At 50.1% G+C, this 12752-nt stretch overlaps 1 protein-coding gene across 3 annotated transcripts in view; it reads right to left on the reverse strand.

Moving 5' to 3' along the window:
- AK8 (adenylate kinase 8) overlaps positions 1-12752 on the reverse strand; it is a 118455-nt gene that overhangs the window by 70940 nt on the left and 34763 nt on the right. For all 3 annotated transcript variants that reach the window (XM_057313810.1, XM_026514252.4, XM_057313811.1), the window contains exons 6-9: positions 7388-7469; positions 6756-6827; positions 5653-5853; positions 2669-2800 (exon numbers count right to left, since the gene is read on the reverse strand). In XM_057313810.1, the coding sequence (XP_057169793.1) occupies positions 2669-2800; positions 5653-5853; positions 6756-6827; positions 7388-7469 (487 nt within the window). The remainder of the gene's footprint in view (positions 1-2668; positions 2801-5652; positions 5854-6755; positions 6828-7387; positions 7470-12752) is intronic.

Consider the following 12752-nt stretch of genomic DNA (forward strand, 5'->3'; position numbering starts at 1 on the left):
TCCTATGAAGAAAACACTATAACAGTCTCCTCTCTAATGCTTCCCAGCACCAAGGCTCTGGACACAGTCAGACCTGGACCTACACTGGGATAATCTCATCTCATCTTGTTCACTTCCCCCCGCCCCCGAGCCTGGCCGTGCACCTGGATCCTACATTCTTCTGGTTCTTTCTACACCTTCCCTGCACAGCGTAGAGCAGGCACTCAATGAGGACGATTACGATATATATATATAAATTTAATTTTAATTTAAAAAATAGTTTTAAGTAACCTCTACACCCAACGTGGGGCTCAAACTCACAACTCCAAGATCAAGAGTCACGCGCTGTACTGACTGAGCCAGCCAGCTGCCCCTATAACTATGATAGTTTAACAAAATTCTTCATGGTTGTCTCGGGTTAGAAAATTCAGGCTCAGGGGTGCCTGGGTGGCACAGCAGTTAAGCCTCTGCCTTCGGCTCAGGGCATGATCCTGGCGTTCTGGGATCGAGCCCCACATCAGGCTCCTCCGCTATGAGCCTGTTTCTTCCTCTCCCACTCCCCCTGCTTGTGTTCCCTCTCTCGCTGACTGTCTCTATCTCTGTCGAATAAATAAATAAAATCTTTAAAAAAAAAAAAAAGAAAGAAAATTCATGCTCATTGCAATAAAAAGCCAGAGCTGTATAACATGCCCTGCACAGAGGTAACCATGGCTTCTGAGCGCACACCAACACACTTTTTAAACAAAAATGAGATCATCCCCTGAACACTGTTGAATGACTGGCTCTCCACCCCCTCCCTCATTAAGCAATAGATCACATACATCGAGTCACTCTATGGATTTCTTTTTAATAGCTGCCTCTTCATTTTAATTAATAATGACATAATTCGTGCTCTAGTATATGGGTTTCCCACAGCTTCCCTAACCATCCCTCTTATTAAAAGAGTTTGGGTTGTCCTGACTTCGTGAGGCACCCTCGCATCTCTTGTTCAGGGTCCGAGTGTTTCGTAGAATCAAATTCACACAGGGAAGTCACTGGGCCCCAGGATTTGCGGGGTTCACACCAATGGTGACTCTGTCTTTCAAAAAGTGCCTTTGTATATTCTCACCAATCGTAAACACAAGTCTTCCGATCAACCTTGTTGGCGTGAACGTTGGGTTGCTTGCTTGTTCGGAGCTGTTTTCCTGTCCCTGAAAGATCCATAAATGGGGAGATGGGAGCGGAGCCAGGGGGTGGCCACGGGGGAGCAGGCAGCTGCCGGAGCTCTGGGCGCACACAGGCCTCTGCAGAGAAACCTCCGTGGAAAGCGCCTCTGCCAACCGGAGCTCCCTCAGGTGGGTTTACTGAATTCTCACGATGTCTTGTACTTACCAAGAACACCTTCGAGAAATGTGAGCTTTCTGAGTTAGCTCAATTCCCACGGCCAGTCTCCTCGCCCTTGGGGCCACAGTCCCCTCCATAAACACATGCAGCAGCAAGCAGATGGGTGCTCACTCTTACCAAAGGAGCCACGACCACAGCTGCAAATTCGGCCTTATAATATGGAAGAGGTAAAACCCAAGGAAGGCGTTACCTGAATCATTCAGTTTACATTTAAAAAAAAAATCCGTGCAGGCAAAATCCTTTTTCATCCTGAGGTGTCCAGAGTGTTTTTCCATAGTAATCGAACCAGAGTATTACTATTTAGTATTTTTACTACTAATACTACTAACAGGACTATTACTGTTTTTCATTACTAATCAGTTCCCTAGCTTCACATTATGGGTACAATTTTTGTTCCTGATTCCTGGCTGGCTAGTCTGTCCATGGCTTCGGGATTTTATATTGGAGGAGACCCACTTGAAAAGTATCTTTTTTGAAAACTTGATCCCTCCGGGGTGGGACCTACATATATTCATGTGTGTTTGTATTCACATGTATTTGTACGGTGTACCCGCAGAATTTGCAGGCATATATTTTTACAGTTGGGGCACAGGACTCCTTTTTCTCATAACTAGAGGTGACTTGGGCTTGCGGCACATTTCCTGGCAGTGGTGTTGGTGGCCAGGGTGGCTCTGGCGCTCCCTGCAGCCGCCCGGTGTGTCTGCTCCTCTTCTTCCTCGGTTCCCCACTCCTAGCCTCCGGAAGGCCGCCTGGCGTCCCCGCCCGCCTGGGACCACCTCGGGACAGGCCTGGAGAACTGATTTCAATATGTTCTCTCCTCCCGGTAAAATATTTATTGAAACTGTACGAGCCAGGAGTCCTCCTCTGGTTCAGAAATCATTTGCCTGCAAGCACGCTGACCTGGGCTGGGGGGAGCCAAATGGGACCGGAGAAAAGAAATCAACAGCAGCTCCAGATTATATAAGAGCTGTGGCTTCCAGGGAGGCCGCGGGGGCTGCAGGGGCGTCCCCCGTGCACAGCACAGAGCAACCACTGGTGCCAAGGCTAGAACAGCTGACGACTGGAAAATGCACTGGCTCTTTGCGCTGCAGACACACCTTTCGTGGTTCATGTTTTTAGGGCCACGTTCTTTGTGAGGAACCAAGCTGACCCGTGCAAACATGGACTACCTGCACGTTGTCTGCCAGCAGAGAGCAAGAACAAGAAGCGAGGCTGATCTCCTCGCCACCCCCATGAGGCGGGAATGCCTAGGAGGGCAGGGGGGCCGGGGAAGGCTCCGGAAACAGGGCGCGGCTGGGACACTCACCGTTGACGAGGCCGTATTTCTGGGCCAGGAGGGCCGCCTGCAGACTTTTCCCACTGCCCAGGGGCCCGCAGAGCAGCACCCGTGGGGTGAACGGGGCATTAGATCGATGGTTGGTTTGGACATAGGTCAGAGCTGGAAAGAGAAGATGTGAGGATAGTAAACTCAGGTCCTTAAGAAAGGGAAACCAACTTACAGCGCCCATGCTCAGGCTCTTTCAAGGGCACTGATTTCTCTTGCTTGCAGCTGTGTGGAAATCCTCTGCGGGGCGGCTAGTGGCCACGGGCTGAGGCTGTGGGGAAGGGGAAGGATTTCCGCTTCAGGCCTGGGCATGAAGGCGAGGGAGCAGTGGACCCAGAGAAGCCACCCTCCGAGCCCTGTCCACTCTGCACCTCCCTCCTGATTGAAGGGGGGCTGGGTGTGCTGTCGGGGGGCTGCTCCCAGGACGCACACTCTTAGGTTGGGATGTTTCCAAACTAAATCCAGGCTGCACCTCTAGCCTGAAGCCTGGGACCAGGCTGGTCTCCCAGGATCAGATGCAGACTTTGATAAATGCATCAGGCCTTGCGGGGGCCTCGCGCATGGGGACTTCGAAAAGACTCGAGAATTGGTAGAGAATAATTTCAGCTGCGCTCCAGTGACACCAACTTTGTTGCGAGTCTCCAAAAGGCAGTGATCAGATAGGTCCCAGGAGTGGGCCGAGGCAGCCGCGTACCTGGCCTGTGGTATGCCCCAGCATTTGAAGAACAAAGAAGGGGCACAGGGACCAGAATCCCCAACACAGAGGCCACTGCGCCATGGGGGGCGCTGGATGCCAAAAGCTACGGAACATCCAACAGGTCACCCTCCCCTGAGCACGGAGGAGGGGCTGGGTGAGCAGCTGAGGAGGTCGTTACAAGGCAGTTGCTTGGCACCTGCTGAGGCCGAGGGCCGGTGCCAGCTTCCCAGCCGCTCACATCAACCATCCTCGCCTCCTGCCAGGGACCCAGACCATCCTGCGCAAAGTCAGCCATGCACCGGCCTCTGATGGCTGTGCTGTCCTCGGACGGGTTCCGCCCTGGCAAGGGGCTGAGCCACCAAGCCACCTTCAGGGACCCGGCTCCCCTGAAACAAGGGACAGGAGCTGCAGGGTTTGCCAGCCTCACACCCGGGACATCTGGGGCACATCCACCAGGTGCCAGGAGCACGCTTCCGAGTTGTGACAACCACAAATGTCCCCAGGGTGGGAGAGGGGGGCAAACGAGAAGCCCTGGGATGGTCTCTGTCTGGATTTTGACCTCCCAAATCTTTGTAGGATTTTTAAATTGGGAGGATCATTATAGATACCACAATCCCCCTCGTCTTCAGAACTCAAGGCACAGGTAAGTTAATCGACTATCTTAAAGGTTGTGCTACTGACCGTCATCATCATAACGTCACACACACCAGCTTGTGTTACCTGCTCAGCTGAATACTCTGTGGGCATTATCTCACTCCACTGGGGCAACATTCCCCCGAGAGATGGACTCTTCTTGCCCCATTTTGCACAGAGCTGGCAGGGCTGGGGGAGTCTCCCAAACCCGCTGCCTGGGTAACATTTTCTGCCCCTGAGAATAAGCTGGGGGAAGCCGTTCAAGCCCCTCCATCCTCAGAACTGCCATGATGCAGCACATCGGAAATGCACAGGCTCTACGGGCAAAGCAGCCTGCTTACAAATGGTGCTTAATTTACAGTAAATAACTAAGTTAATTAGAAGTAATGATCCCCCAGACAGTCTCAACATCTAATTATTCTTTTTAAAAATATGTGGTTGCTGGATGCACTGCAGAGAGATTAAAAAAAACAACAGAGAGAATTTTGCATTCCGATTTTCAATTTATCTGTCTGCATTATTAATTAATAATAATTAATATGCAGACGCTCACATTTTTATTTACAATTCCAGGCATGAATTCTTTATGAACGATCATATGAACTTTTAAATTTAATTAAGTAATTTGGAAGTAATTAATGTGTAAATTCAGAATCATGCCATAAGATAAATGTTGTGGTTGTTTATCTTCAGAGCCCAGCGTCTGCTACTAAAGACCCTTCCGAGATGCAAAACCACTGGAAAACGGTACGGCATCCACAGCCTGGCTTGTTTAAAGTAAAGATATTTTCTAGACATCCCCCCGCCGGGTGACTGGCCCCCTCGGGAAGTGAGGCTGGGCCATCCCTGGGCTCTTGGTAAGGGGAAGTCCACCAGCAGATGGGGGCGAAGGGGATAGCCAGGCCAGGGAGTTCAGAAGACCCTCCCCACCAAAACAAAACTTCTCCTAAAGTGATGTGAGAGAATATACCAAAAAGGGCCATTGCCAACTGTCTAGTGTCTTAGACATCTGCACCGGCATTTCTATTGTGTTATTTACCTGGCATTGCATAGAAGGGGATCACTGGCTGTGGAGACAATTATAATTCAGCCGCTCCGGGATAGACTCACTCTAACTCTCCCTGGCCTTTTTGGACAGGACGTTGAGTCCCAATAGCAATGATGTCTGACCTTACTGAGCTCTTCTCTGTACAGCTGCTGGGCTCACGGCGGTGGAAACATGATTTGCAGAATCCCATGTAATCCTCACCCAAGGTTTGAGGAAAACACGATTTTTGTTCCCATTTTAGGGATGACAAAACTGAGGCCAAGAGGGTAAGAGAGTTGCTGGAGACCACACAGCTGATGTGTGGTGGGATGAGATTTGAACACAGGGCCCCTGGCTCCAAAGTCTCAGGGCTCAACCTTTACCTACACACACACACACACACACACACACACACACACACGCACACACACGCGTGCACAGGCACCTGCTCCAGCCACTTTCCAGAACCTTTGCTATTGCTCCAACGACAGTGCAGTGGCTGGAGTGGGGCTGCTCTAAATGGACTCAAGACCCTGAGATGTGCTGCGGGTTGACACTGGGATGAGGAGGGTCGAGGTGCACGGGGAACCCCCTGCCGTTTGTGTTTACCCTGGTAGAAGACGTCCACACACGGCTGGTCAGCATTGATGACTTTCAGGATTTGGGGGTAGGCGGGGAGGATCCTGACAATGTTCCTGTGATACTCCAGCAGTCCCCGCGCCGTCTCCAGCTCCGAGACGCCCCCCGGCACTAGCAGGCGGTTCTGAACATCAGATTCGGAGGGCCAGTCAAAGGTGGTGTGGTAGATCTCTGCAAGGGGGAGAGGCACGTGGTCAGTGAGCCGCCCAGGGGCCGCCAGGCCACCGCTGCATCTGGCCAGAGGCGTGCCGTCTGCGGCCCGAAGCCTGTGCGAGTCGTAGGCGTCCTCACCCACCCTAAGCCGTGCTGGATGCGCTCTGGCTCTGGAGCTGCTCCTACGTCTCTATTAACAGCAACAAAAGGATGAGGGGCGCCCGCGTGACACTGTCGGCTGAGTGTCTGACGCTTGGCTTCGGCTAGGGTCATGATCCCAGGGTCTGGGGTTCTCTCTCCCTCTGCCTCTCCCGCTCGTGCTCTCTCTCTCTCCAAAATGAATAAATAAATCTTTTTAAAAAAGAACAAAAGGATGAGGATTCTCAGCACAACAGGAAGGACGGCTGTGGTTTTGAGGGCTCACTCTAATGGGCCATCCGGAACACACTTGTCTTCACAGCAATCAGACCACAAGGTACTTCTCACCCCAGGCACAGGTAAGGAAACCGAGTCTTGGAGATGTTGGGCACGTCTCCCACATCACACAGAGGGAAAGGGGCGGGGCCGGGGTCCATAAACCAGGGCTGTCTGCGGCCAAAGCCTAAGGCCAGAGGTCAAGGGCGCCGGGCCCCTGCTGAATTACCTGGTCTTCGCGAGCTGAGACCCAGCTCAACATTGCCAGCGCTCCTCCTTCAGCCCCTGAGGCCCCCAACTCCTCCTCTGCTGGAGTTTATCATCTCCCAAGTGACTTCCTGCTCCAAGCCCAGCCTGCAGCCTCTGAGCCTGTGCTGGCCTCTGTGGCCCCACGGGGCCCTCTGCACACACCCCAAGTGCAGAAGGGTTCAGTAAATGGTGGGCGGGCCTGTTACTCCAATGAGCTCTGAAACTCCATGGAGTGGGATGGGGGTGAAATGGCATACCTCCTGTTTGAGGGTCGATTCTCTTCCCCAAGTTTCTCTCAATCAGGACGGTGTCTGGAGCACTCAGCACAACTGGACAGAGAAGGAAGACAGCACAACCAGGCATGTGGGGCAGCAGGTCCCAGACATCTGATCTCGTGGGCCAATCACTCGTCTTACGTCTCTCTTGCTGTGGAATGACACTAACACAACCACCATTTCCCACCCCCGAGAACCCCTTAGAGTGGTCTTCTCAGCACCAAACCACGAAGACACAGTGTCAGGACAGCGGGCAGCCCACACTCGAGCATCCCACCTAACAATTTTCACTGTAATAACACTCCGAGGAACGTCTTTGCGTGTCATGCTCTTGCCATATTTTGGACTATTTCCTAAAGAGAGTTTCTCAGATGTGGGATTCCTGGATCAAGGAACCACCAGGGTCAAAACAAAACCCCATTTTTCTAAAAGCAATCTCCGAATGCCTTCAGCTTTATGAAAAATTCAACTATGTTGCCCTCCTCTTTCCTCCTGGGTCTGGGTCGGCACAGGGCTGAGGGTGGGTGCTAGAAGCCGGGGATACAGAGCAGGGTGCTCGCTCATGGGGTGTGGGGACTGCAGCCCGTCCGGAGGGCCCTTCACAGGCTACTCACTGACGTGTCTGGGGGTGATCCCGAGGGTCTGGATCATCAGGGCCTGCTCCCGAGTTTCAGGGATGCCATCCAGAATCCAGCCCTAGGCACAGAATTTGGAAAGGTGCTCATCTATCTTTACTTTTTAGATTTTTTTTGGAATTATAAAAGGAATAACATAGCTTTATAGAAAAACTAGAACTTTTGGGGCGCCTGGGTGGCTCAGTTGTTAAGCGTCTGCCTTCGGCTCAGGGCGTGATCCCGGCGTTCTGGGATCGAGCCCCACATCAGGCTCCTCTGCTAGGAGCCTGCTTCTTCCTCTCCCACTCCCCCTGCTTGTATTCCCTCTCTCGCTGGCTGTCTCTCTCTCTGTCAAATAAATAAATAAAATCTTAAAAAAAAAAAAAAGAAAAACTAGAACTTTTAAAACAAAAGAAGTAAATGTTTCTAATAGCCACATCACCCAGCTTAACGCTCCATTATTAAGCACTCTCCATTATTACATTCCCTTCTGAATCTTACATTTATGACTATAATCACAACATACATGTTCGATGTCCTGATTTTTTCCATTACACATTAACAGCTACCAAAACACTTTCTCATACCGTCACGCCTCTGCACTACCGCAAGTTTCAGCGTCTACATAACGTCCCACCCAGTGAGCCCGCCATGGTTGCTTAGCCACTCCCCATGATGGAACATTTCAACTGCTAATAATTCTCGTGATCGGAATAGCGCTGTGATGAACAGCTTTGTGCGTACGGCTCTTTCCATGCTGTGGAGTATTTCCTAAACAGAGTTTCTTGGATAGGGGATCCTGGGAGGAGGAACCACTTGAGTCAACATGAAACCCCACTTTTCTTAAGAACAAACCTCAGGGCGCCTGCGTGCTCAGTCGGTTGAGCGTCTGCCTTCGGCTCTGGTCATGATCCCGGGGTCCTAGGATGGAGGCCCGCATCGGGCTCCTTGCTCAGCAGGGAGCCTGCTTCTCCCTCTGCCCCTCCCCCTGCTCATGCTCACTCACTCTCTCTCTCAAATAAATAAAGTCCTTTAAAAAAAAAAAAAGAGAGAGAGAGAGATCTGAGTTCAAATTTCTGTTCTGTAGCCAATTTGTTCCAGGGCTGAAATCCCTCAGGCTTCAGCCCCTTCTGGGTACAGTGAGGAAACTGGTCTAGAATATTTATTTTTATTAACCATTTAAGTCCAATTGTGAAGGAAACACATGATCACTGTACACTATGTGGAAGACACTGGAAAGCTGAAATGACTGCCCAGTCACTGGTAACACCACTGGCCCAGCCTAGCCACAGCTGACACTTTGCTGTAGCTCCTTCCAGCCTTCACATATGGGTATCTTTCTCCTGGGGGGGAACAAATCACGCCGTGCATACTACTTTGTAGTCTGTACTCTTCATACAGCAAAAACATTTCCGGAACATTCTCCCATGTGACAAAATGCTCCCCTCCTGGAAGCTTCCACCGCTGCCGAGCACCGCATGAACTAACCTGACAAACGTTAACCAATCCCACATTGTTGTTCATTTAGTTTTCCACCATTATTTTAAAAACTGCTGTAAGTACATCTTGATGCACACAGAATATCCTGGAAATAGATTTCTATTTTTAAAAATTAAATTAAATTAAATTAAATTAAATTTTTTAGAAGGAGAGAGGGGCAGAGGGAGAGAGAGAATCCCAGGCAGACTCCCCACTGAGCGTGGAGCCTGACCCGGGGCTCAGTCTCACAACCCTGAGATCATGACCTGAGCTGAAATCAAGAGTCAGACGCTTACTCAACTGAGCCACCCAGGTGTCCCCCCTGAAAACAGATTCCTAAAAGTTGGTACCTTCTTTTGTGACTCTTGATGCATTCTGCCATGTCGCTCTCTAGAACTGCCCTGGCCGGTTTATGGAGCCAGCCTCAGATCACTTGCTTCCCTGTACCTTTGTCAAGGTCAGGCGTCATCTGGGGGGAAAATCTACCCAGCACGGCAGAGGACACCACTGCTGCTCTAGTTTACATTTCTCTGATCAATAGTGAGGCTCCACATTTTTTCCACGTGTTTATTGGTTATTTGAATTTTTTTCGTATCCAAAATGTCAATGCGTACCATCTATCAAGATTCCTCTTGGGGTTTTGTCCTTTTGTTTACTTATAAGAGTTCTTTACATAAAAAGAATTAACCCATTTTGGCAAACGCTACCACAGACCCTTTGAGGCAAACAACGTTGCCAGCATTTTCTGCAGTTTGTCTCTGACATTCTAATTTTGTGTAGGGGTGTTTTTAACACAGAAGTTTTGGGCCACATCAATCCGTGCCGTTTCCTCTTTGGGTCTGGCACTGTGTGATGTACAAAAAACACCTGTCCCATTACAAAGGCACTAGATACTCACTTGCATTTAAATCGTGTTGTCTTATGATTTTACTCTTTATGTGTAAACATTTAATGGAGCCACATTTTATTTTCAACATGACACAAGGCTGTGAACTGATTTGTCACCTGGTGACCCACCAACTGTCCCGATCTCGTCTAGGAAACACCTCTCTTTTCCCCCCGAGTGTCATTCCTGTCACTGTCTGAATGCTGACACCATGTGGGCTCTGGCATCTTCCTGCCTGTAGACTCTAGAATCATCCTCATGCCATTTAAAAAAAAAATTTTTTTTTTAAGTAAGCTCTACGCCCAATCGGCAGCTCAAACTCACGACGCCGAGATGAAGAGCTGCACGCTCCGCTGACTGAGCCAGCCGGGAGCCCCCTCACACCATTTAAAATGTTGTTGTATAATGTTTGTTACATCTAATAGGATATGTTCCTCCTTCTTTTTTCTTGTTCTCAAAAATGTGATCTTCCAAGCAAGCAGCAAAAATATTTTGCAAGTTCAAAAACAGAAATTCTACTAGAATTTTGGAATGACATTACATGTACGAATGTATGAAGAATTGACATTTTCACAACTCAGTGCCTTACCTTCCCGTTTGTTTAAGTCGATTTTTGTATGTCTCTCAGCAAGGTTCACATTAAACAATTTCTAAAGTCCTTTCAAGTGTCAGGAGTCTAGCGTCACACACACACACTTTTTAACCGTTCAGATTTGATGTCCAGATACATTAGGTAAAGAGAGCTTTGCAAGAGCGAAATAAAGCAGCCAACAGTTTCAGGTCTCCCCTCTGCAGTGAGGCGGTCAGGTGACTACCCGGGAAGCTGCGGACTCTGACATTGGCCCCCAGTAGGGGACCCCCCCAGCCATAGACCCCTCCCTCGAATCATCAGGAGAACTTAGTTGTTTTAAGGTCATAGGGGTGAACTCAGATTCAAGGTCATTTATATAACACCTGATTTACAGAACACCATGTGTTCCTAAAAAGGAGCTAACCAGTAAAGGGCCTGCATTTCTTCAATATTAAAATATTTAGGTTCCAATGGCCTCTACTGACAGTTAAAAAAAAAAAAGAAAAGCTAAACAAATTTATAGAGTAAAGAGTGTTGGAAAAAGCAGGCATGCTTTCATTAATTTCTTAAATTATGCAGGAAAACGTGCAGCCTACGGAACTCTGGTTTCTAGAACTAATGAAGCAAAAGTGCAAAAAAAATTTTTTTAACAGCCTTTTGCTCCCTCAAGTCCTTGTTATAGCCAGCCTGAGCTGGGCTGCCGCTCTTAAGACGAGCAAACACCCACAGATGTGCACACCACCGCAGGAGCCGGGAGGCACCACATCTGAGAGGTCCCCGCTCGCGGCTCCGGAAGCCAAACCACAACTTTCTGAACTTCAGCTACATTCAGACCCGCTTGTTTTTTCTTTATTTGGAGGGAGGGGCTGGGAGCCCACTGATTGCTTCTGGTACCAGGGCTGGGGATTGTTTCGAGTTCCTTTTTGAAGCTGAAAGAAGGTTGGAACTCCGTCTCCACTCAGCACCGAGACAGACCTCCGCTTTTAATATTGCATTAAGGAGCAATCATTATCATCTCGCCCATAAATTGCAGCTGATATCAGTATGTGGTCCAAAGCTTTTAGAACTATTCAGGGGAACAGCTCTCACCGACTTCTCGCTGGAGAAAGCAGGCCTTCCAATTACACAGGAAAAGTGCAGCAAAATGAGGAACATCTCCCTAATTAGCCTGGCCTCACTCGTGCATCATTCTGGTGCGGACGTGAAATTTTTAAAAGAAGGTGGGGGGCTCTGAAGTGAATCCCAAGCCGCTGGCTCTCCAGGATTGCTCTTTCAGACTCCAGGGGATGGTCTGATCACCCAGGTACTAAGTTCCCTTGAGGGACCCCTTAGGGCAGCACTCACGCCCTGTTCGCGCAGCCCACGCTTGGTGGGACAGGCAGCCACGCAGATCCCTCAACCCCACACGGGCCCAAGTCAGTCCTCCTGGGAAGGAAGGCTAGTGACCGAGGCCTCTGCAGCAGGGAGCGTAGGTCCCGGGACATCCTTAAGATGGAAGCACCAGGCTTAGCGCTCGGGAAGAACCTTCCTTCCCAGAGTTCTGGCATTTATACAGGTTGTGTGCAGCGATCCAGGTGCAAGATGGACTGCACTTTCGAGGGAAGACTGCAGTTTTGGTTGAAAGCAAGTGAATGGCTGCAAATTCTGGCAAAGCCAGAAGTCATAAATCAGTAAGTAGCACGCAGCCAGTGCCATGGTGGCACCCCCGTTCGGTTCTGGGTCTGACTACCAGGAGTGGCTAGATGCAGAGGTATCAGTCAATCCCTAATTAGAATACATTATCCATCTTCCTGACACTTCAGTGAAATGTCTATTCCACTCTGGAGCCGCAGCTTTGTTCGGAGCAGGTTAATTGATATTCTGATGCCTTCGCTCGCCATACCCCCGTGGCTCGGTTCTGTTTTATCACACATCAAAAAGGCCGTATGCTCAGGGCACTCCCTGCACCCGCGCAGAGCTGGAGGTCTGCACAGCTGCGAGGGGTACGGTATCACAGGAGGGACAAGCACCGAGCAGATGTCACAGATGAAAAAAAAGGGAAAGAACGCAGCCAGCCAGCCTAGGGAACTTGGCGAGGCCCAGCAGAGCGCGGCCCGACGCGGAGCGGGCTGTCCCGCTCTGTGTGAGCACTGGCCTCTTCTGCCCTCCTGACTGTTATTAAAGCGTAATTAGTAACTTCACGCCGTAAAACTCTTGTCCTCTGGGTCCTCTGCTTTCTGATGCATTGCCCCTGGTCTCCTCCCCTCTCCTCTGAAGACCAGAGTGGGGTGCTTCCCCCGGGAGGCCCCTTTTCTGGCTCCCAGCTCTAACTGCAGACGTGGGAGCCTCCACAGCAGACGTTCCTAGGAGCCGAATGCTGATTCCTCGCAGTCCTGAGGGGGCGATCTGAGGCTGAAGATTTGGACCTGACGAATCGGATTCCCTCAGCT

Source organism: Ursus arctos, unplaced genomic scaffold (genome assembly GCF_023065955.2).
Source record: "Ursus arctos isolate Adak ecotype North America unplaced genomic scaffold, UrsArc2.0 scaffold_18, whole genome shotgun sequence".
Taxonomy (NCBI): Eukaryota; Metazoa; Chordata; class Mammalia; order Carnivora; family Ursidae; genus Ursus; species Ursus arctos.